This window comes from Netta rufina, assembly GCF_964035555.1.
Source record: "Netta rufina genome assembly, chromosome: 18".
NCBI classification, from domain to species: Eukaryota; Metazoa; Chordata; class Aves; order Anseriformes; family Anatidae; genus Netta; species Netta rufina.
In genome coordinates, this window is record NC_140142.1 from 2008110 (window position 1) to 2030613 (window position 22504).

The 22504-nt window shown below is 51.0% G+C and overlaps 3 protein-coding genes across 3 annotated transcripts; 1 reads left to right on the forward strand and 2 right to left on the reverse strand.

The window, feature by feature from the left end:
- Nucleotides 1–3486: 3486 nt before the first annotated feature.
- LOC311216125 (olfactory receptor 14C36-like) lies at nucleotides 3487–4491 on the forward strand (the record flags this gene model as incomplete). The annotated part of the gene is made up of 1 exon (XM_084297670.1): nucleotides 3487–4491. One exon carries the CDS (start codon nucleotides 3487–3489, stop codon nucleotides 4489–4491), a length of 1005 nt encoding a protein of 334 aa, XP_084153796.1.
- A 4145-nt stretch (nucleotides 4492–8636) lies between these two features.
- Nucleotides 8637–9572, reverse strand: LOC311216126 (olfactory receptor 14J1-like; the record flags this gene model as incomplete). The annotated part of the gene is made up of 1 exon (XM_084297671.1): nucleotides 8637–9572. One exon carries the CDS (start codon nucleotides 9570–9572, stop codon nucleotides 8637–8639), a length of 936 nt encoding a protein of 311 aa, XP_084153797.1.
- A 10198-nt stretch (nucleotides 9573–19770) lies between these two features.
- On the reverse strand, nucleotides 19771–20703 carry LOC311216127 (olfactory receptor 14C36-like; the record flags this gene model as incomplete). The annotated part of the gene is made up of 1 exon (XM_084297672.1): nucleotides 19771–20703. One exon carries the CDS (start codon nucleotides 20701–20703, stop codon nucleotides 19771–19773), a length of 933 nt encoding a protein of 310 aa, XP_084153798.1.
- Between the last annotated feature and the right edge of the window lie 1801 nt (nucleotides 20704–22504).

Consider the following 22504-nt stretch of genomic DNA (forward strand, 5'->3'; position numbering starts at 1 on the left):
ACTCAAAATATCACCTCAAGTAAACTCAGCCCGTAGCGCCTGTTTCTTACATTTCCTCTCTTGCTCACCCTAATCCCTGCCCTTAACACTAACATTAAATGCTCTATTTATCCCAAGACTTCTTGCCAGACCTAAACAAAACCCTAATCCATAATGCTTTCCCATACCCTAACCAGAGACCTGACACCACAAACAGAACGGTAAACCTTCCAACTAAAATTTTGTTTACTCTCTAAACCAGAAAGGTAAGTCCCAGTCTGTAGGGGACAACAGAGAGGTGAGCTCTACCTCAGGATCTCCTGCCCCAGCAGGAGCAATATGACTGTGGCAGTGATTGTGAGGTAACTTCTGTCTCTACCCTTGATAGAGCAGCAGCAGGAACGTGTCACGGAAAGGGACTGGGAGGTCACTTGTGTCTGGAGGTGGCAGGTCAGCCTTGACTTCTCCCAGGGAGCTGCACTTTTGGGCTGACATCTGGCAGTGGTGCTGCTAGGCCAGCAGAAGGCACCTGCTTGGCATGCTGACTGGGGGATCCCCTCTGCCTCCAGACCCAGCAGGACCCAGGCAGAAAGAAGGCCCCAACATGGGTTGTCCTGTCCCTTCTGCTTGAGTCCATGGCTGGGCAGCAGCAGGCACAAGGCTTGGCTGTGTGTAGCCAAGAAGCTGCAAGGCCAGCAGCAGACCCCTGGCTTGGAAGCTGCTGCTGAGGTGACTTGTGTCTGGTTGGCTGAGAGGCCACAAGGAGCCTGCTGGGTTGGGATGCCTACTTCAGGAGTGATTTCCACCCTGATGGAGCTTTTTTTGGCTGTAGGAAAGAGCAGTAGAGAAAAAAAATGCCACAAAGTGTGCATTGGAAGGATGGCACTGGCCGTGAGGAAGAAGAAATGTCCAGTGGAACAACTGGTCTCGCTGACCTAGTCGGAGGCAAAGAAGGCATTAAGTACCTCATCCTTTACGTTATCTCAAGATCTTCACCATATTTCCACTACATCCAATAAAGGATGATGGTTCTCCTTAATCCTCCTTTATTTATGGTATTTTTATAAAGAGTTTTTCATTGTCTTTAAGAGTCACAGACAGATTGAGCTCCAGCTTGGCTTTGGCCCTTCTAATTTTCACCTGCACATTCCCATAACATTCAGGACACAGCTCCAGACAAACTGACAGCATGCATGAGAAGGAAGCACAGAAGAGGTGGAACCTGGCAGCTTTCCATTCTCTTCTGTGGCTCTGTGCTGCAATGCCATTCAACTGGTTACTCCTGTATTATCCAAACTTTCCTGATGCTGCTGTCTTCTCAAAGATAGCACAATCACACGCAAAGTTTGAACTGTCTGCCTGTAGATATGAAGAGCTGACAGAATGGAGCATCAGTGTGGGGCAACCTTGAGAAACTGCAGGATTTTGCCTACAGAAACCTCTTGGCATTTACAAGGAGAAGAACCCCATACTGCACCACAGGAAGAGAAACCCACACATCAGGGCAGAATGGAACCTTGCTGAGTGAACAGTGGCCAGGAGGAGGAGGGCCTGGGCACCACAAGGGATGCCATATGAGCAGTGGTGCCTGCTCAGCAGCAGCTAGGCCAGCTTCCCACAGAGCTCCCTTACGAGGAGCATGGCCAACAAGAAGATCTGAGTTATGAGACTCCTCAGAGATCTAGTGTGGTACTACACAGAAGAGGGTCTGCAGCCAGCAGGAAAAGACATACAGGTCTAGGAGTCCCTCAGACAGCCTGGTGTGGAGAGGATCAAGGGCTATGGCAAGGCTGAAAGTCTCAACAGGACTCAGGTCTTTGTGTCCATGGCTATGGCTGTTGTCTCTGCTACTGACGCCTATAAGGAGACAGCTGATTGTTAAAGCACCAGGGCCTCATTGCCTCCTCACCCCCACCCATGAACCAGACAGGCATCATACCATTCTCCTGCACTTGGCCATGCACATCCCCATCTCCTACTGCCCCACAAAGAGCCCTGAGCAAGGTGTGAAGGGAAAGGATCCCCCTTAAAATGGGTTGGATGTCAAGTCCTGGGCCTTGTGCTTGGTGACACACATCCAGGTTTCCTACACATCAGTGTCACCTTCACATTGCCTTTGACTCCTTGTCCTCACTGCCTCCAGGGTTCTGCTCTAACAAGCTCCAAGGGAGGCTGTGTCAGTGCTGGCCCTCAATGGGACACTGCAGGAAACTTGCCTGGGACTTGGACTTCTGGAGAGATGTCTTCAATTGTCTCTGAGTGCCTGAGGTTCGTGGGCTCATCAGCAAAGCCCCCAGAGGGGTGATTGCAGTGCCTTGGGCTGGTGCTGTGCTGCTGAGCTGGGCCGGGCTCATGGGACAGAGAAAACTCATTTCAAAAGTGATCCTGTTGCAGAGAGACAGCTGTGTCCAGGAGCAGCTCCACTGCACAGCGCAGCAGGGCTGGGGGCTCTGACCGCAGCTGGCACACACAGAGGAGAGAAGGAGAGAGGGTCTGAAGGCACTTGGCAGTGGGAGGATGCTGAGAGCTGCCTGCAGGAGAAACCTGCACAGCCCTTGACAAGGTAAGGGTCTGGCTGGAGGGCCATGCAGCTGCAGGTCCTGGAAGGGTCTCCTCCTGCTGGGTCTTGTTTCTGGGAGGGCAGTGAGTAATGCAGTAGGCTTTGAGAGTCCTGCTGGGTTGCAGTGCAAGGTGAGAAAGTCTGGCAGAAGCCCCTTGGAGTGTCATAACCCAGCTGCTCTTTTTAGCCAAGAGTTGGGTGTCCAAGTCTCCTCCAGACACTGCAGGGGATGCAGATTGGATATTGGGACACCCCAGATTGCGAATATCCAGCTCTGTCCGTGGGGCATTGTCCTAGGCTGCATTCTTCTCTCCCGCAGGATGCAGCTCTCTCCTGGCATCCTTGTGTTATCCAGGTACCTCAAGGAGAAGACACCTCTGTACTAAACCCATGTCTGTGCTGCTGGATGGCTGTCTGTGGGCAGCTGGAATGAGGCTTCTGCACTCTTGGAGAAGAGGGAAAAGCTGAGATCCTGCTCATGTACCTGGAGATAAGGTGAGGATTCTGTCCATCTGCACTGGGGTTGGAGCTTCTTTGCTTTAAGCTGTCTCCACTTCTTTGGAAACGCAAGAGTGTGATTGTTCTACTAAGCATAATAAAATCTGACTCGCTCTACAGTGTGGTTGGAGGTGTTTTTTGCAACAACCCTGCAAAGTTCATGGATCCCATAAGTGGACTGAACTTGAGTTTCCCCCTTGTTCCTGCTTTCTGACTGCTTCACAGAAGGAAGGACACCTCTAAAGTCCCCAGTACTGCATGCTTGCAGTGCCAGTCTCACCCAGCATCAGCTGGGACTCAAGCGATAGAGCTGCAGAAAGCTCCTTTTGCAAAGAGAGGCTTCAGATGAGAGTGCTCTAAGGCTTGCAGTAGGCTTTCCTCAGAGAATTGTCTTCTAAACTTTTTCTGCCTTCTCCTTCTCTACGGACAACAGTGTTCAATGTCAGAAAATGCCCAACATCAGCTCTGTGACTGAGTTCCTCCTGCTGGCATTCGCAGACACACGCGAGCTGCAGCTCCTGCACTTCGCGCTCTTCCTGGGCATCTACCTGGCTGCCCTCCTGGGCAACAGCCTCATCCTCAGCGCCGTAGCCTGCCACCACCGCCTCCACACCCCCATGTACTTCTTCCTCCTCAACCTTGCCCTTCTCGACCTGGGCTGCATCTCCACCACTCTGCCCAAAGCCATGGCCAATTCTCTGTTGGACACCAGGGTCATCTCCTATCAAGGATGTGCTGCACAGGTCTTTCTCTTTGTCTTCTTTATCACAGCAGAGTATTCCCTTCTCACTGTCATGGCCTATGACCGCTACGTTGCCATCTGCAAGCCCCTGCACTACGGGAGCCTCGTGGGCAGCAGAGCTTGTGCCACCATGGCAGCAGCTGCCTGGGGCAGTGGCTTTCTCAATGCTGTCCTGCACACGGCCAACACATTTTCCCTGCCCCTCTGCCAAGGCAATGCTGTGGACCAGTTCTTCTGTGAAATCCCCCAGATCCTCAAGCTCTCCTGCTCAGATGCCTACCTCAGGGAAGTTGAGGCACTAGTTTTTAGTGTTTCTTTAGCCTTTTGTTGCTTTGTTTTCATCATGTTATCCTATGTGCAGATCCTCAGGGCAGTGCTGAGGATACCCTCTGAGCAGGGCCGGCACAAAGCCTTTTCCACATGCCTCCCTCACCTGGCCGTGGTCTCCCTGTTTGTCAGCACTATCATGTTTGCCTACCTGAAGCCCCCCTCATTCTCCTCCCCATCCCTGGACCTTGCAGTATCTTTTCTGTACTCCATGTTACCTCCAGCACTGAACCCCCTCATCTACAGCATGAGGAACCAGGAACTCAAGGATGCACTGAGGAAATTGTTTGAATACATATTTGTTAAAAAAAAAAATTATGTGCCTTTACGTTCTGAGTTTATCTCAGAAACAGTTAGGATAGCAATTTGGTTTTATTTTTCTTGATAAATATGTTCTCCAAGTTGTGGTGTCGATTTAATTAATGTCATGTTAGCCTCCTACCTGTTCATTTATCTCTTTACTTTTCATAATTATCTCATGTATATCTAAAGCCAGGCTTTCTGTGTAGCTATAGACAATAAAGAAGCAAGCAGAAATTCATAGGTCTCAGCTGCAGTGCATTCCCATCTCCTGTGAACTAGCAAAGAAGCTATTTAAAAACAAAAGCATAGCAAAACTGTTTGTGACAGTGATGCTTGACCACTTCCTTGAAACGGGGCCTCAATAGATGCAGCAGATTTTTAGGAGGACAGACGTTTTCACAACGGGAGCCCACCTCTCCCCTCTCCTTCCATTTTCCACCTTCTATTGCTGAGTGTGACATCATATGGTATGGAATATCTCCGTGGTTGGTTTAGGTTAGCTGCCCTGGTGATGTCCCCTCCCTGTCTCTTGTGCACCCGCAGCCTGCTGGCTCTTTGGGGAGGGAGGATTAGAGGGATTCCTGATGCTATGACAGTACTGCTCAGCAGTAGACAAAACACAACCGTGATACCAGTGCTGTTCTAGCTACTCAAGCAGAGCACAGCACTGGGTGAGCTTCTACAGGAAAAGTTAACTCCATCCCAGCCAGACCCATAACGGTCACATATTGAAAACACAGCACCACAGGGGCTGCTCTGCAGAGAATTACTTCGTCACAGTCAGAGCCAGTGCAGGGCCACACACTGGACAAGAAGGCTCCCTCTGAGCTCTGTGGGGAGTCTGGAAGGTCCTAAGAAGCAGCAGGAAGACTGAAGAAGACCAAGGCCCATCTGAAGGTTGGCTTATTCCCACCTGGGAGGCAGTGCTGGGCAGTGGGAAAGGCTATGAGAAAGACATGTGAGAAGACCATGAGAAACAAGGAAATATCACTGCCATTGCCCCAGGCCTGCAAAAAATCACTCACCAGACTTCTTTTCTGGGGCCGTGTGAGCCCAGGAGACAGCAGTGAATGGAGCCCACGGAGCGTGAGCCTGTCTGAGGTGGACTGAGCAGAGCTCAAGTGCTCAATCTGGTGTGAACAGGCAGAGGAGAGCTCTGCAGCCCCAGGGCACACAAAAGCCCCAGCAAAGAAGCCTGGCAAGTGATTCCTTGCAGCCCTGGGGCAATGGCAGTGACCTCATGAGCTGGGTCTGCCTCCCAGCCTGCCCAGCACGGCCCTGCAGAGTGTCCCCATGCCCCAGGCACCACAGCCCCCTCGCTCAGCAGAGCACCACTGCCAGCTGGGACTGGGGCTGGGGCTTGGAGGGTGCTTCCCCTGAATGTCAGCTTCAGTCTCATGGCTTCTGGATAAAAACATGATCTTCACTGTGCCCAAGGAGCTGAGAGACTGCCAACAGGCATGAGGCTGGAACATTGCCTGCAAGGTCCCTCCTGCCCTAGCACCTCCCACGACTGGCACGGAACTGGCTCCTGAATGTCAGAGAGGCTGGGAGCCCAGCAGGTGTGCCATGAGCTTGGAGGATCACAACCAGCTCACTTCTACCTGGGCAGGTCCTGGCCCAAAAAGGGGGTGTTTTGTAGGTGTGGTATTATAAGCTCAGTGGTGCATCAGAAGCACTAAGTCCAGCGGGAAGCGACTGGCTATTAAATGGCCTGTGAGGTGACTGCATTCTCAAGTAGCTGACAGGTCACCCTTGACTCCTGGCTGGGATCTGTGCCTTTAGGCTCACATCTGCCAGTGTCCATGGTAGGGCAGCAGAAGGCACTTGCTGTGCATGTAGTTTCTGAGATCGGCTCTTTCTAAGTACTTGGTAGGCCCCATAGAGGAAGAGGTCTTGGATAGGGGTTGTCATGTCAGAGGTGTCAGCTTTTGCCTGAAGTCATCCTTTAGGACTGCTTTCATTTTTCGACACAGAGGGGGCCACTGCCTCCAAGACGCTTGCGGCAAACTGAACCATGCATGAGGGTTTGGAAAAAGATAGCCTGGGTGCACAGAAACCATTCCATATCCAAAAGTTGGAGGCAGGAAACAAAATTTTGGGGTGGTACAAGAACTGCTGGGCACATTGTGCAGGGTTCACCTACAGCCTTTGTGTTCTTTTCCATCCTGACTTAGGTGCCACGTCAGTCTATAGAAAGGAGTAGCCAATGGATATGAGACAGATACTCTGAGATCATGAAAGCCACCAGAAAGCTGCCCATACGAAGATGACTGATATGGGGAAGTCAGGAAAAGCCTGGCCAGGAGAGATATGAGATTTGAGGGAGGAAAGAGAATATTGGCCAGCAGAAATGAATGATTTCTGTGAGTTTAGAACATTCAGGCAATGTCGATTCTGCTGTAATGCTGGCTTAAAACAGTCATGTAAAGCCCTTGCACTATTTTAATCACTGACATTAATCCCCAAACCTAAATGCTAGTCCACACCCTGACAGGAATCCACTGTTCTTATGCCTGACCTCAAACTATCCCTTCAAGCCAAAACTCAGCCCATAGCCCCTTTCCCTTACCTTTACTCTCTTGCTTACCCTGATCTGATCAGCTTGTGGGCCAAAAGAAGGAGAAGGGTGGGAATGCTCTGAGGAGCTCAGCTCTGCCTCAGCATCTCCTGCCCCAGGAGGAGGATCATAACTGTGGCAGTGACTGGGAGGTCACTTCTGTCTCTGTACTTGATAGGGCAGCAGCAGGAACGTGTCACAGAAAGGGACTGTGAGGTCACTTGTGTCTGGAGGTGGCAGGTCAGCCTTGACTCCTCCCTGGGAGCTGCACTTTTGGGCTGACATCTGGCAGTGGCCCTGCTAGGCCAGCAGAAGGCACCTGCTTGGCATGCTGACTGTTGGCATTGCTTCCTTGCAACACTGTGCAGGGCTGCGGAGGTGTCAAAATGAAGTTCTTCTAGTAGCATCACAGTACCCACCACATCCCACAGACCCCATGACTAGCCCTGAGCCAGACATGGGTGTGCAGGGTCTCCTCTCCCAGTGGCTGTGGTCAGGCCTTGGCCCTTCAGCTTCATTAAAACCAACCAAGATTTTTCTCAGCACAGTGCTTTGCCTGTCTGTAACCATGGCCTCCAATTTTCTGCCCTAACAAGGCCCTGGGGAGGCTTTGTTAGTAACAGCCCTCAGTGGGGCCCATTAATACTCCAAGTCACTTCAAGTTTTCTTTCTGACTTTAGCTTCTCAAGTGGTTACATCACTCTCCTCTCAGTACCTGAGCTGAGTACAGGGGGACAATCACTTTCTTAGCCCTGCTGGTCACACTGCTTCTTATACAAGCCAGGATGCTGTTGGCCTTCTTGGCCACCTGAGCACACTGCTGGCCCATATTCAGTCAACTATCAACCATCACTCCCAAGTCCTTCTCTGCCAGGCAGCTCTCCAACCACTCATCTCCCAGCCTGTAGCTCTGCTTGAGGTTGTTGAGCCCCAGGTGAAGAACCCGGCACTAGAACCCCAGAAAACCGAAGAGCAGGGAGCAACCTCTTGGCTATGTTCCTGGCAGCAGCTTTGGAGAGGCGTCCAGGCTTCTGGGTTTGCCCAGAGCAAGACCCTCCTGTTACTGTTGTGTTTTCAGAGAGGCAGCTGTGACCCAGGGTTGCACAGTGCCTGCTGCTGCCTGCAGTCACAGGGATGCCACTGCAGAGAGAACAGGACTGTCACCAAGGCATATGAGATATGATGGTTTATCCGAATAAAAGAGCACAAGAGAACACACTGAAAGCCAAAAGAGAGAAGCAGTGAAAAGGCCACGTCCTGCTGCTGGCCATGGCCATGGCTCCAGAGAAGCAGCAGCCCCTACCCAAAATCCATGTAGCAGCTGGGCTCTTGGCCCAGAGACCCTCCTGTGTGCTGGGGCTGATCCCCCAGCTCCAGAGGGGATGGGAAGAGATTGCAGCAGATAACAATGTAGTTCTGTTTTTGTTTTGTTTTTGTTTTGTTTTTGTTTTTTTTATTTATTATGTTTCTCTACATAACCTGCTTCTTTCAATAATTAGATGACTGGGTCACTGTAAATGAAAAAATAGAAATAAGAAAATCAGGTAGCAGGTTAAGGATAACATAATTTAAATAAAAAGAAAAAAATTGTAGAAAATATTTATAGAGAAATATAGTAACAAAAATTTTCCTCACAGTTCCTGAAATAATCAGGGAACTCACAAACATTATTGATTGCAAAGAAGCATGTATCCAAAGAGTTTCCTTACTGCATCCTTGAACTCCTGGTTCCTCATGCTGTAGATGAGGGGGTTCACTGATGAAGGAACAACTGAGTAGAGAACTGACACAATAAGATCCATGGATGGGGAAGAGATGGAGGGGGGTTTCAGGTAGGCAAACATGCCAGTACTGATAAAGAGGGAGACCACGGCCAGGTGAGGGAGGCACATGGAAAAGGCTTTGTGTCGGCCCTGCTCAGAGGGAATCCTCAGCACTACCCTGAAGATCTGCACGTAGGATAACATGATGAAAACAAAGCAAAGAAAGGCTAAAGAAACACTAAACACAAGTGCCCAAACTTCCCTGAGAGAGGCATCTGAACAGGAGAGCTTGAGGATCTGTGGGATTTCACAGAAGAACTGGTCCACAGCATTGCCTTGGCAGAGGGGCAGGGAAAATGTGTTGGCCGTGTGCAGGACAGCATTGAGAAAGCCACTGCCCCAGGCAGCTGCTGCCATCTGGGCACAAGCTCTGCTGCCCAGGAGGCTCCCGTAGTGCAGGGGCTTGCAGATGGCAACGTAGCGGTCGTAGGCCATGACGGTGAGAAGGTAATATTCTGCTACAACCAAGAAAGCAAAGAGAAAGAGTTGGGCAGCACAGCCTTGGTAAGAGATGGCCCTGGTGTCCCAGAGGGCATTGGCCATGGCTTTGGGCAGAGTGGTGGAGATGCAGCCCAGGTCGAGGAGGGCGAGGTTGAGCAGGAAGAAGTACATGGGGGTGTGGAGGCGGTGGTCGCAGGCTACGGCAGTGAGGATGAGGCCGTTGCCCAGGAGGGCAGCCAGGTAGATGCCCAGGAAGAGTGTGAAGTGCAGGAGCTGCAGCTCGCGCGTGTCTGCAAATGCCAGCAGGAGGAACTCGTTCATAGAGCTGATGTTGGGCATTTTCTGACATTGAAGAATTGTCTGTAGAGAAGGAGAAGGCAGAAAAAGTTTAGAAGACAATTCTCTGAGGAAAACCTACTACAAGCCTTAGAGCACTCTCATCTGAAGCCTCTCTTTGCAAAAGGAGCTTTCTGCAGCTCCATCGCTTGAGTCCCAGCTGATGCTGGGTGAGACTGGCACTGCAAGCATGGATTGCTGGGGCCTTTAGAGGTGTCCTTCCTTCTGTGAAGCAGTCAGAAAGCAGGAACAAGGGGGAAACTCAAGTTCAGTCCACTTATGGGATCCATGAACTTTGCAGGGTTGTTGCAAAAAACACCTCCAACCACACTGTAGAGCGAGTCAGATTTTATTATGCTTAGTAGAACAATCACACTCTTGCGTTTCCAAAGAAGTGGAGACAGCTTAAAGCAAAGAAGCTCCAACCCCAGTGCAGATGGACAGAATCCTCACCTTCTCCCCAAGTGCATGAGCAGGATCTCAGCTTTTCCCTCTTCGCAAAGGCTGCAGAGGCCTCACTCCAGCTGCCCACAGACAGCCATCCAGCAGCACAGACATGTTAGTACGGAGGTGTCTTTTCTTTGAAGTATCTGGATAACACAAGGATGCCAGGAGAGAGCTGCATCCTGCGGGAGAGAAGAGTGTAGCCCAGGATGATGCCCCACGGACAGAGCTGGATATTCGCAATCTGGGGTGTCCCAATACCCAATCTGCATCCCCTGCAGTGTCTGGAGGAGACTTGGACACCCAACTCTTGGCTAAAAAGAGCAGCTGGGTTATGACACTCCAAGGGGCTTCTGCCAGACTTTCTCACCTTGCACTGCAGCCCAGCAGGACTCTCAAAGCCTACTGCATTGCCCACTGCCCTCCCAGAAACAAGACCCAGCACGAGACCCTTCCAGGAGCTGCAGCTGCATGGCCCTGCAGCCAGACCCTTACCTTGTCAAGGGCTGTGCAGGTTTCTCCTGCAGGCAGCTCTCAGCATCCTCCCACTGCCAACTGCCTCCAAGCCCTCTCTCCTCTCCTCTCTGTGTGCCAGCTGCGGACAGAGCCCCCAGCCCTACTGCACTGTGCAGAGGAGCTGCTCCTAGGCACAGCTGTCTCTCTGCAACAGGATCACTTTTGAAATGAGTTTTCTCTATCCCACGAGCCCGGCCCAGCTCAGCAGCACAGCACCAGCCCAAGGCACTGCAATCACCCCTCTGGGGGCTTTGCTGATGAGCCCACACACGAACCTCAGGCACTTAGAGACAATTGAAGACATCTCTCCAGAAGTGCAAGTCAGAGGCAAGTTTCCTGCAGTGTCCCCCTGAGGGCCAGCACTGACACAGCCTCCCTTGGAGCTCATTAGAGCAGAACCCTGGAGGCAGTGAGGACAAGGAGACAAAGGCAATGTGAAGGTGACACTGATGTGTAGGAAACCTGGATGTGTGTCACCAAGCACAAGGGCTGGGCCTTGACCCCAAGTGCTTGGGAAGTGAGATCCTTTCCCTTCACACCTTTCACAGGGCTCTTCATGGAGCAGTAGGAGATGGGGATGTGCATGGCCAAGTGCAGGAGAATGGTACAACCCCTGCCTGCTTCATGGGTGGGGGTGAGGAGGCAATGAGGCCCTGGTGCTTTAACGATCAGCTGTCTCCTCATAGGCCTCAGTGGCAGAGACAACAGCCACAGCCATGGACACAAAGACCTGGGTCCTTCTGGGACTTTGAGCCTTGCCATAGCCCTTGATCCTCTCCATACCAGCCTGTCCTAGGGTCCCCTAGACCTGTACCTCTTTTCCTGAGGGCTGCAAACACTCTTCCCTGTGGTGCCACACTGGATCTGAGCTGATTCGGATAACTCAGACTTTCTTGGTGGCCATGCTCCTCGTAAGGCAACTCTGTAGAAAGCTGGCCTGGTTCCTCGTGAGCAGGCACCACTGCTCCTATGGCATCCCTCGTGGTGCCCAGGCCCTCCTCCTCCTGGGCGCTGCTCACTAAGCAGGGTCCCAGTCTGCCCTGATGTGTGGGGTTCCTATTGTTATGGCGAAGGACGAGGCTCGTCTCCTTGTAAATGACAAGAGATTTCTATAGGCAAAATCCTGCATTTTCTCAGGGTTCCTCGACACTGATGCTCCATTCTGTCAGCCATTCATGGCTGCAGGCAGACAGTTCAACCTTCATGTGATTGTGCTATCTCTGACAGGATAGTAGCATCAGGACTTCAGGAAAGTTTGGATAATACAGGAGTAATCACTTGAATGGAACTGCAACACAGAGTCACAGAAAAACAGTGGGTGGAAGGCTGCCAGATTCTACTTTTTCTGTTCTTCCTTCTCATGCATGCTGTCAGTTTGTCTGGAGCTGGGTCCTGAATGTTATGGGGCTGTGCAGGTCAAAGTTCAAAGGGCCAAAGCCCAGCTGGAGCTCCATCTGTCTATTACTGTCAAAGACAATAAACACTGCTTATAGAAATACTTTAAATAAAGGAGGATTGAGGAGAATCATCATCCTTCATTGGACATGGGGGAAATCTGTTAATGATCTAGAGATAAGGTAAAGGCTGAGACACTTAATGCCTTCTTTGCCTTAGACTCTAGCAGCAAGACCAGTTGTTCCCCTGGATATTTCTACTTCCTTGTAGCCAGTGCCAACCTTCCATGGTGCACTTTGTGGCAGTTTTTCCTCTCCTGCTGTTTCCTACTACCACAGAAAGCTCCATCAGGGTGGAAACCCCTCCTGAAGTAGGCATCCCAACCCAACATGCTCCTTGCGGCCTCTCAGCCAACCAGACACAAATCATCTCAGCAGCATCTTCCAAGCCAGGGGCCTGCTGCTGGCCTTGCAGCTTCTTGGCTACACACAGCCAAGCCTCGTGCCTGCTACTGCCCACTCATGGACTCAAGCAGAAGGGACAGGACAACCCATCTGGGGGCCTTCTTTCTGCCTGGGTCCTTCTGGCTCTGGAGGCAGAGGGGATCCCCCAGTCAGCATGCCAAGCAGGTGCCTTCTGCTGGCCTAGCAGGGCCACTGGCAGCTGTCAGCCCAAAAGTGCAGATCCCAGGGAGAAGTCAAGGCTGACCTGCCACCTCCAGACACAAGTGACCTCACAGTCCCTTTCTGTGACACCTTCCTGCAGCTGCCCTATCAAATGCACAGGCAGAAGTAGCCTCACAGTCCCTGCCACTGGGTCATAGTTTAACCAGGCCGGCAGCTAAACACCACACAGCCATTCGCTCAACCTCCCCACTCCCTCTCTGGGACGGGAGAGAGAAATGGAAAGTGAAGCCCGTGAGTTGAGATGAAGACAGTTTAATAAGACAGGAGAATAATAATAACAATAATAATAATAACAATTATAATAATAATACAATGATTATAATAGTACTACTAATAATAATATGTACAAACAAGTGATGCACAATGCAATTGCTCACCACCCGCGAACCGATGCCTAGCCTAACCCCAAGCAGTCCGGCCCCCTCCCCTGGCTAGCCACCCCTGTGTATTGTCTAGCATGACGTCAGATGATATGGAATACCCCTTTGGCTAGTTTGGGTCACCTGTCCTGGGTCTGTCCCCTCCCAGCTCTTGCTGCACCCCCAGCCTGCCTGTTGGCAGGACAGAGCAAGAAGCTGAGGCGTCCTTGGCTTTATAAGCACTGCTCTGCAACAATTAAAACATCGGGGTGTTATCAGCACTCTTCTCATTCTAAGCCAAAACACAGCATTCTACCAGCTACTAGGAAGAAAATTAACTCTGTTCTAACTGAAACCAGGACATCTATCCACCCCTTATTCCATACCATTTATGTCATACTCAGGTTACACTCTTTTCCAGACATTCTAATTAGTCACCATTTTCATCTAGGGTATATAGTAGTCATAGTAGTGATAACATACAGTATAATATACTATTTAACATGGTGCAATTCAGTTCATGGGCTATTCTCACCCAGTATTAAATCCCCTTGAGGTACACACCGGACCTCTCCGTTCTTTTGCATCACCCACCAAGTGTATCCAGGTCCCTGAGTGAAAACAATTCCACGAATGGGTTTGCCTTTTCCTGAGGCAGGAGTAGCCCAGACTGTTTTACCCAGCATATTTCTTACATGCACTACAGGAACTTTATCCCCATCTACAGTACGTAACAGGTTTGATTGGTCAGGTCCAGCTCGGTTGGCAGATCCCCTAGTATTGACTAACCAGGTGGCCTTTGCCAAATGCGTATCCCAATTTTTGAATGTCCCAGCGCCCATTGCTTTCAATGTAGTCTTTAACAGTCCGTTGTATCGTTCAACTTTCCCGGAGGCTGGTGCATGATAGGGGATGTGATACACCCATTCAATACCATGCTCTTTGGCCCAAGTGTCTATAAGGTTGTTTCGGAAATGAGTCCCATTATCTGACTATTCTTTCTGGGGTGCCATGTCGCCATAGGACTTGCTTTTCAAGGCCCAGGATGGTGTTCTGGGCGGTGGCATGAGGCACAGGATATGTTTCCAGCCATCCGGTGGTTGCTTCCACCATTGTAAGTACGTGGCGCTTGCCATTGCGAGTTTGAGGGAGTGTGATGTAATCAATCTGCCAGGCCTCTCCATATTTCTATTTCAGCCATCGTCCTCCATACCAAAGAGGCTTTGACCGTTTGGCTTGCTTGATTGCAGCACATGTTTCACAGTCATGAATAACCTGTGCTATAGCATCCATGGTCAGGTCCACCCCTCGATCACGAGCCCATCTGTATGTTGCATCTCTACCTTGATGGCCTGAGGTGTCATGGGCCCATCGGGCTATAAATAATTCACCTTTATGCTGCCAATCCAGGTCCACCTGAGCTACTTCAATCTTAGCAGCCTGATCCACCTGCTGGTTGTTTTGATGTTCTTCAGTAGCCCGATTCTTGGGCACATGAGCATCTACGTGACGTACTTTCACAGCCAGGTTCTCTACCCGAGCAGCAATGTCTTGCCACAAAGCAGCAGCCCAGATGGGTTTGCCCCTACGCTGCCAGTTGTTTTGCTTCCATTGCTGTAACCATCCCCACAGGGCATTTGCTACCATCCAGGAATCGGTGTAGAGATAGAGAACTGGCCATTTTTCTCGTTCAGCAATGTCTAAAGCCAGCTGAATGGCTTTCACTTCTGCAAACTGACTCGATTCACCTTCTCCCTCAGCAGCTTCTGCAACTCGTCGTGTAGGGCTCCATACAGCAGCCTTCCATCTCCGATGCTTCCCCACAATACGACAGGACCCATCAGTGAACAGGGCATATTTCTTTTCATTCTCTGGTAACTGGTTGTACAGTGGGGCTTCTTCAGCACGACCCACCTCCTCCTCTGATGATATCCCAAAGTATTTGCCTTCTGGCCAGTCCATAATCACTTCCAAGATTCCTGGGCGACTGGGGTTTCCTATTCGAGCCCGCTGAGTGATCAGTGCAACCCACTTGCTCCACGTAGCATCGGTTGCATGATGCATAGAAGAGAGCCTTCCCTTGAACATCCAGCCTAGTACCGGCAATCTGGGTGCTAGGAGGAGCTGCGCTTCAGTACCGACCACCTCCGAAGCAGATCGAACTCCTTCATATGCTGCCAATATCTCCTTTTCAGTTGGAGTATAGCGGGCCTCAGATCCTCTGTATCCCCGACTCCAAAACCCCAGGGGCCGACCTCGAGTTTCCCCAGGTTCTTTCTGCCAGAGGCTCCAGGTGGGGCCGTTCTCCCTGGCTGCAGTGTAGAGCACATTCTTTACATCTGGTCCTGTTCGAACTGGCCCAAGGGCTACTGCATGGACTATTTCCTGCTTGATTTGTTCAAAGGCTTGTCGTTGTTCAGGGCCCCATTCAAACTCATTCTTCTTACGGGTTACTTGGTAGAGCGGGTTTACAATCAGACTGTAATTTGGGATGTGCATTCTCCAAAAGCCCACAACACCTAGGAAAGTCTGTGTTTCTTTTTTGTTAGTTGGTGGAGACATAGCTGTTATTTTGTTGATCACATCCATTGGGATTTGGCGACGTCCATCTTGCCATTTTATTCCTAAAAACTGGATCTCGCATGCAGGTCCTTTGACTTTATTTTGTTTTATGGCAAAACCGGCTTTCAGAAGGATTTGGACTATTTTCTTCCCTTTCTCGAAAACTTCCTCTGCTGTGTCACCCCACACAATAATGTCATCGATGTACTGCAGGTGTTCAGGAGCTTCCCCCTGCTCCAGCGCAGACTGGATCAGTCCATGGCAAATGGTAGGGCTGTGTTTCCACCCCTGGGGCAGTCGATTCCAAGTATATTGGACTCCCCTCCAAGTGAAAGCAAACTGTGGCCTGCACTCTGCTGCTAGAGGGATGGAGAAAAATGCATTAGTGATATCAATTGTGGCGTACCACTTGGCTGCCTTCGATTCAAGTTCGTACTGAAGTTCCAGCATGTCCGGCACTGCAGCACTCAGTGGTGGCGTCACTTCGTTCAGGCCACGATAGTCCACTGTTAGTCTCCACTCGCCATTAGACTTTCGCACTGGCCATATGGGACTATTGAAAGGTGAATGAGTCTTGCTGATCACTCCTTGGCTCTCCAATTGACGAATTAGCTTATGGATGGGAATCAGGGAGTCTCGGTTAGTGCGATATTGCCGCCGGTGCACAGTTGTGGTAGCGATTGGCACTTGCTGTTCTTCGACCCTCAGCAACCCCACAACAGAGGGGTCCTCTGAGAGACCAGGCAAGGTAGAGAATTGTTTAATGCCCTCTGTCTCTAAAGCAGCTATACCAAAAGCCCACCGGAACCCTTTTGGGTCCTTGCAATATCCTCTTCTGAGATAGTCTATGCCAAGGATACATGGAGCATCCGGGCCAGTCACAATACGGTGCTTTTCCCACTCATTCCCAGTCTGACTCACTTCAGCCTCCAATACAGTCAACTGCTGAGATCCCCCTGTCACTCCACAAATATAGATGGGCTCTGGTCCTTTATAGCTCGATGGCATTATAGTTCATTGTGCACCAGTGTCTACTAAAGCCTTATACTTCTGTGCGTCTGATGTGCCAGGCCGTCGAATCCACACAGTCCAATAAACTCGATTATCCCTTTCCTCCCCCTGGCTGGAGGCAGGGCCTCCCTAATCCTGGTCGGAATCTTCTTCGTTTCTGTGTTTGAAGGACTGTCTGCTGGAAGTTGGAGCAGCAAACTTTTCAGAGAATCCCTTCTTCCTGATTGTTTTCTTTTGCAACTCACGTACCCGTGCCTCTAGGGTCGCGGTAGATTTTCCATCCCATTTTCTCATGTCCTCTCCATGGTCTCGTAAATAAAACCACAGGGTAGCACGGGGTGAGTACCCACCATATCGTCTTCCTTGTGTGGATGAACGACTACCCCTGATAGCTGAGACACTGCTCTGTACAGGTGCGGAGGAGAATAATCTCTCTTCAAGTTGGTGAACCTTTTCAGAAAGTTTCTCCACAGTGTTCTCTTTTGGTCGGTGGACACTGGTTGGTTCTGGTGGGGAGGAAGATAGATTCTCTTTAAGTTGGTGGAACTCTTCAGAAAGTTTCTCCACAGCTGAGACGCAGGCCTGTAAGGAAGAGGAGAGACTTTCTTCGTACTGCCGGAGTTGTTTAGCTGCTTCATCCACTGTGGGTTCCTCATCCTCTTTCCAGGCCATTATTGCCAAGGAGCTGGCATATGATGATGGTGCACTCTGTACAAACTTCCGCCACATGGGTCGTGTACACCTGACTTCATCTGGATCTGTGGATGTTTGTCTGAGGTCTGGATCCTCATAAATCACTTCCCGTACGGCTAATTCCCTCAGGTACTGGATTTCCTTCTCCATAGTGGTCCACTTGCCTGGTAGACATAAAAGTTCTTCCTTGAAGGGATACCTTTCCCTCAAGGCTGAGAGGAGACGCCTCCAGAGGCTGTGAGGTTGTGCTCCATCTGCAATTGCTTTGTCAATGCCTGCGTCTCTAGCAAGGGATCCCAGCCGCCTGGCTTCCCTGCCGTCTAATTCCACACAATTGGCTCCAGAGTCCCAGCATCAGAGCAGCCAGGTGACAAGCTGCTCACCTATACAATGACCAAAATCTTTTCGCACATCTCGTAGCTCACGCTTGTTTAGGCTTCGGGTAGTTACTGTTGATTTTTTGGCATCCTCATCTTCCTCCTCCTGAATCCTTGATGGCCCAGCATCGTCATCATCTCTATACCTAGATTTGGCAGAAGACTCTCTGCGTTCTAAACGACCTGAATCTCTATACCATTTTTTCACCTTCTCTACAGGGGCAGCTTGCATTGCTACAGCTCACTTCTCTGACCCCTTTACAGGGTCTGCCACAGGGGTTGGAATACCCTCTGCAGGGTCAACTTGCACTGCTAGAGTTCATTTCTCTGACCCAGCCACAGGAGCTGGAGCGTCTGCAGGAGCTGGAGCAGCTGCAGGATCTGGGACTGGAGCGGCTGCAGGAGCTGGGACTGGAGCGGCTGCAGGAGCTGGGGCTGGAGCGGCTGCAGGAGCTGGGATTGGAGCCGCTGCAGTGTCCACCGTAGGGGTCACAGTGGCCGTTGGATCTGTCACGGGACTTGGAGTGGCCGCAGGGTCTGTCACTAAGTTGATAGCAGTATCCATGGCAGCTCGATAGGCATGAGCGAGGCCCCAGCACGTTACAATGATTTGTGTTACTTTGGAACTGCCAGAGTCATGACACCTGACTTTTTTTCAAGCATTCTGCAAGTTTTTGAGGATTTCACAGTTGTTCAGGGGAGAATTTCCAAAACACTGGGGGTGCCAACTGCTCTAGATGCCTGCCCATATCCTCCCATACTCCCTGCCACCCACAACTATACTGCCTCCGGGCAGATCTCCAGATGAGCTTCCTAAGTAGTTGTTTAACTTTAGGCAGAACCTGAAGCACATTCATGAGGCAGAACAGCAAGAGTATGCTGGTCTGAGTATCCCAAGGATATTCAATATCTTGGAGAGCTATTGTAACAAGCTCGGAGGGTAAGAGGGTGCTGAAGAAGAAAGGGAGAGTGATCAAGGAGGATAAGGAGGTGGTGAAGGAGAAAGGAAGAGTAAATGGGTAAGAAAAAATATCTTCCCGTTTCCCCTCCACAGATTGACTCCCTAATGAAAAAAGGCAACAGGTATAATTGCTAATAGTTTCCAAGATACAGTTTCCAAAGTATAGAGTCGACAATGTTACTGAGTACAAATACCAAGTTAGAGTCATGGCCAGATATTTCATCGTCTCATAATCCACTGTTACAACACACAGGACCATAATGATCTGAAACCAGGGCCCAGAGAGGATAAGCAGCATGACAGAGAGAACATAGGGAAAATAGTGTGTTATAATACTCAAATTGGAAAACAGGCGCAGCACAGTTGAGATTAAAGCAATCAGCATTATGACAAGTGACTATTAAGCAGGTCTAATACTTATACCAATTTTAGTTTAACACAGTCTGGTCAGATCTGCCATTATCTCAACCTTTCGGGCCCCAAGTTAGGCACCAAAAAGACTGTCGTGGTTTAACCCGGCTGGCAGCTAAACACCACACAGCCGTTCGCTCACCCTCCCCACTCGCTCTCTGGGATGGTTGAGAGAAACGGGAAAGTGAAGCCCGTGAGTTGAGATAAAGACAGTTTAATAAGACAGGAAAATAATAATAACAACAACAACAACAACAACAACAATAATAATATATAATATATAATAATATATAATAATAATGATGATAGTACTACTAATAATAATGTGTACAAACAAGTGATGCACAATGCAATTGCTCACCACCCGCTGACCGATGCCCAGCCTAACCCTGAGCAGTCCAGCCCTCCCACCCCTGCTAGCCACCCCTATCTATTGTTTAGCATGACGTCAGATGGTATGGAATACCCCTTTGGCTAGTTTGGGTCAGCTGTTCTGGGTCTCTCCCCTCCCAGCTCCCGCTGCACCCCCAGCCTGCCCGCTGGCATGACAGAGTGAGAAGCTGAAACGTCCTTGGCTTGGTGTAAGCACTGTTCTGCAACAAGTAAAACATCAGCATGTCATCAGCACTCTTCTCATCCTAATCCAAAACATAGCACCCTACCAGCAACTAGGAAGAAAATTAACACTATCCGAGCTGAAACAAGGAGAAATGCTAAACCTAGAGGTCACAAATTGCCTGATATTAACTTGAGGTAAATTAGAAAAGTGAGATAGCAAATTTATTGCTAAGTAAATATTACCACTAGAATCAGTTTCTTCAGTGTGGCTTTCAGCTCCTGGTTCCTCATGCTATAGATGAGGGGGTTCACTGCTGGAGGTACCACTGAGTACAGGAATGACACCATCAGGTCCAAGGATGGGGAGGAGTTGGAGTGGGGCTTCAAGTAGGCAAACATGGCAGTGCTGAGAAAGAGGGAGACCACGGCCAGGTGAGGGAGGCACGTGGAAAAGGCTTTGTGCCGGCCCTGCTCAAAGGGCATCCTCAGCACTGTCCTGAAGATCTGCACATAGGACAACACAATGAAAACAAAACAACCAACACTTAAACAAGCACTAACCACCAGAAGTCTAACTTCCTTTAGGTAGTCTGAACCTGAACAGGAGAGCTTGAGGATGTGGGGGATTTCACAGAAGAACTGGTCCAAAGCATTGCCTTGGCAGAGGGGCAGGGAAAATGTGTTGGCCGTGTGCAGGACAGCATTGAGAAAGCCACTGCCCCAGGCAGCTGCTGCCATCTGGGCACAAGCTCTGCTGCCCACGAGGCTCCCGTAGTGAAGGGGCTTGCAGATGGCAATGTAGCGGTCGTAGGCCATGACTGTGAGAACATAAAACTCTGCTCCAATGAAGAAGACTAAAAAGAAGACCTGTGCAGCACATCCTTGATAGGAGATGGCCCTGGTGTCCCAGAGGGCATTGGCCATGGCTTTGGGCAGAGTGGTGGAGATGCAGCCCAGGTCGAGGAGGGCGAGGTTGAGGAGGAAGAAGTACATGGGGGTGTGGAGGCGGTGGTCGCAGGCTACGGCGCTGAGGATGAGGCCGTTGCCCAGGAGGGCAGCCAGGTAGATGCCCAGGAAGAGCGCGAAGTGCAGGAGCTGCAGCTCGCGTGTGTCTGCGAATGCCAGCAGGAGGAACTCGCTCACAGAGCTGATGTTGGGCATTTGCTGACATTGAACACGGTGGTCTGTTGAAGAGGAGAAGGCAGAAAAATGTTAGTTCACACTTCTCTGAGGGAGACTTATTGCATGTCTTTGAGCACACACCAGCCTGAGCATCTCTCTTTGCACGAAAATCTTTTGGCATCTCTCCTGCTTGAGCTGTGGCTGGTGCTGGCTGAGAGTGGCACTGGGAGCAGGGGCTGCTGTAGGCTGCAGAGGAGTCCTCTCTGCTATACAGCAGGAAGGAATCAGGAACATGGGGGAAGCTCAAGTTCAGTTCTCTGGTCAGATTAATGATCTTTTCAGTGTTATTTCAAACAACTCATCTGAATGCAGAGTTACACAGGCCACTGCCCACATGTCGTGTTCTAATCTGCCCTCAGTTTGCTGTCTTTGAGCCGCAGAACCATCCAGCTCATGAGTTTCCCTGATAAGAAACTGGAGACAACTGAGAGCAGAGAAGCCCCAGTCCAAGTGCAGCTGGACAGAAACCTCACCTGAGGTGAAGTTCTCACACAGACAGAGCTTCGGAGCATCTCTTTGAGCTCTACCTTCTCTTCTACCCCTGCCTGCCCCACAGCCCATGGGCTGCAGGGGGAGAGGAGGCCAGGGAGGGGCTGCTCCAGGGGAAGGCGTCTGCACTGCAGGGCGTGGCCGCAAGGTGCCCGAATCCCCCCTGCCATGGCGTTTCTGCCAACAGCTCCTTCTGGCCACCTGCCCCTCTGTGCTGCCTGCAGCTGTCCCTGTCGGGAGCTGCTGCTCTGCGCCCACCTCTTCTTTCCCCCTGCCTGTGCTCACAGACCCCATCCCACACGGCTGTGCTCAGCGCTGCCCTGCAGCACCCTGCCACCAACAGGGCCCTGCCAAGGGGCACCTCCATGGCTGCAGGAGCTACGGGGCAGCTGACAGAGAGCCCGGCATGGCCAGCCAGGGCAGGGTGTTCTGGGCTGACTGGGGGCACCTGCCTTAGGGCACTCCAAGGGGCTTCTGCCAGACTTCCTCTCCTCGCAGGGCAACCCAGCAGGACTCTCAAAGCCTACTGCATTGCCCACTGCCCTCCCAGAAACAAGACCCAGCAGGAGGAGACCCTTCCAGGAGCTGCAGCTGCATGGCCCTGCAGCCAGGGACTTACCTTGTCAAGGGCTGTGCAGGTTTCTCCTGCAGGCAGCACTCTGCATCCTTCCACTGCCAACTGCCTTCAGCCACTCTCTCCTGTTCTTCTCTCTGTGTCTCTGCCTCTGTGTCTCTTTCCTGCTGCGCTGTGCAGAGGAGCTGCTTCTGGCCACAGCTGTCTCTCTGCACCACGGCCCTCTTGCCACGAGCTCTCTCTGTCCCATGAGCCCGGCCCAGCTCAGCAGCACAGCACCAGCCCAAGGCACTGCAATCACCCCTCTGGGGGCTTTGCTGATGAGCCCGTGAGCCTCAGGCACTCAGAGACAATTGAAGACATCTCTCCAGAAGTCCAAGTCAGAGGCAAGTTTCCTGCAGTGTCCCCCTGAGGGCCAGCACTGACACAGCCTCCCTTGGAGCTCGTTAGAGCAGAACCCTGGAGGCAGTGAGGACAAGGAGACAAAGGCAATGTGAAGGTGACACTGAGGTGTAGGAAAACTGGATGTGTGTCAGCAAGCACAAGGGCAAGGTCTTGTCACATGGCACACAGGAAGGGAGATCCTTTCCCTTGACAGGTTGCTCAGGGCTCTTTGTGGGGCAGTAGGAAATGGGGATGTGCATGGCCAAGTGCAGGAGAATGGTACGACCCCTGCCTGCTTCATGGGTGGGGGGCGAGGAGGCAATGAGGCCCTGG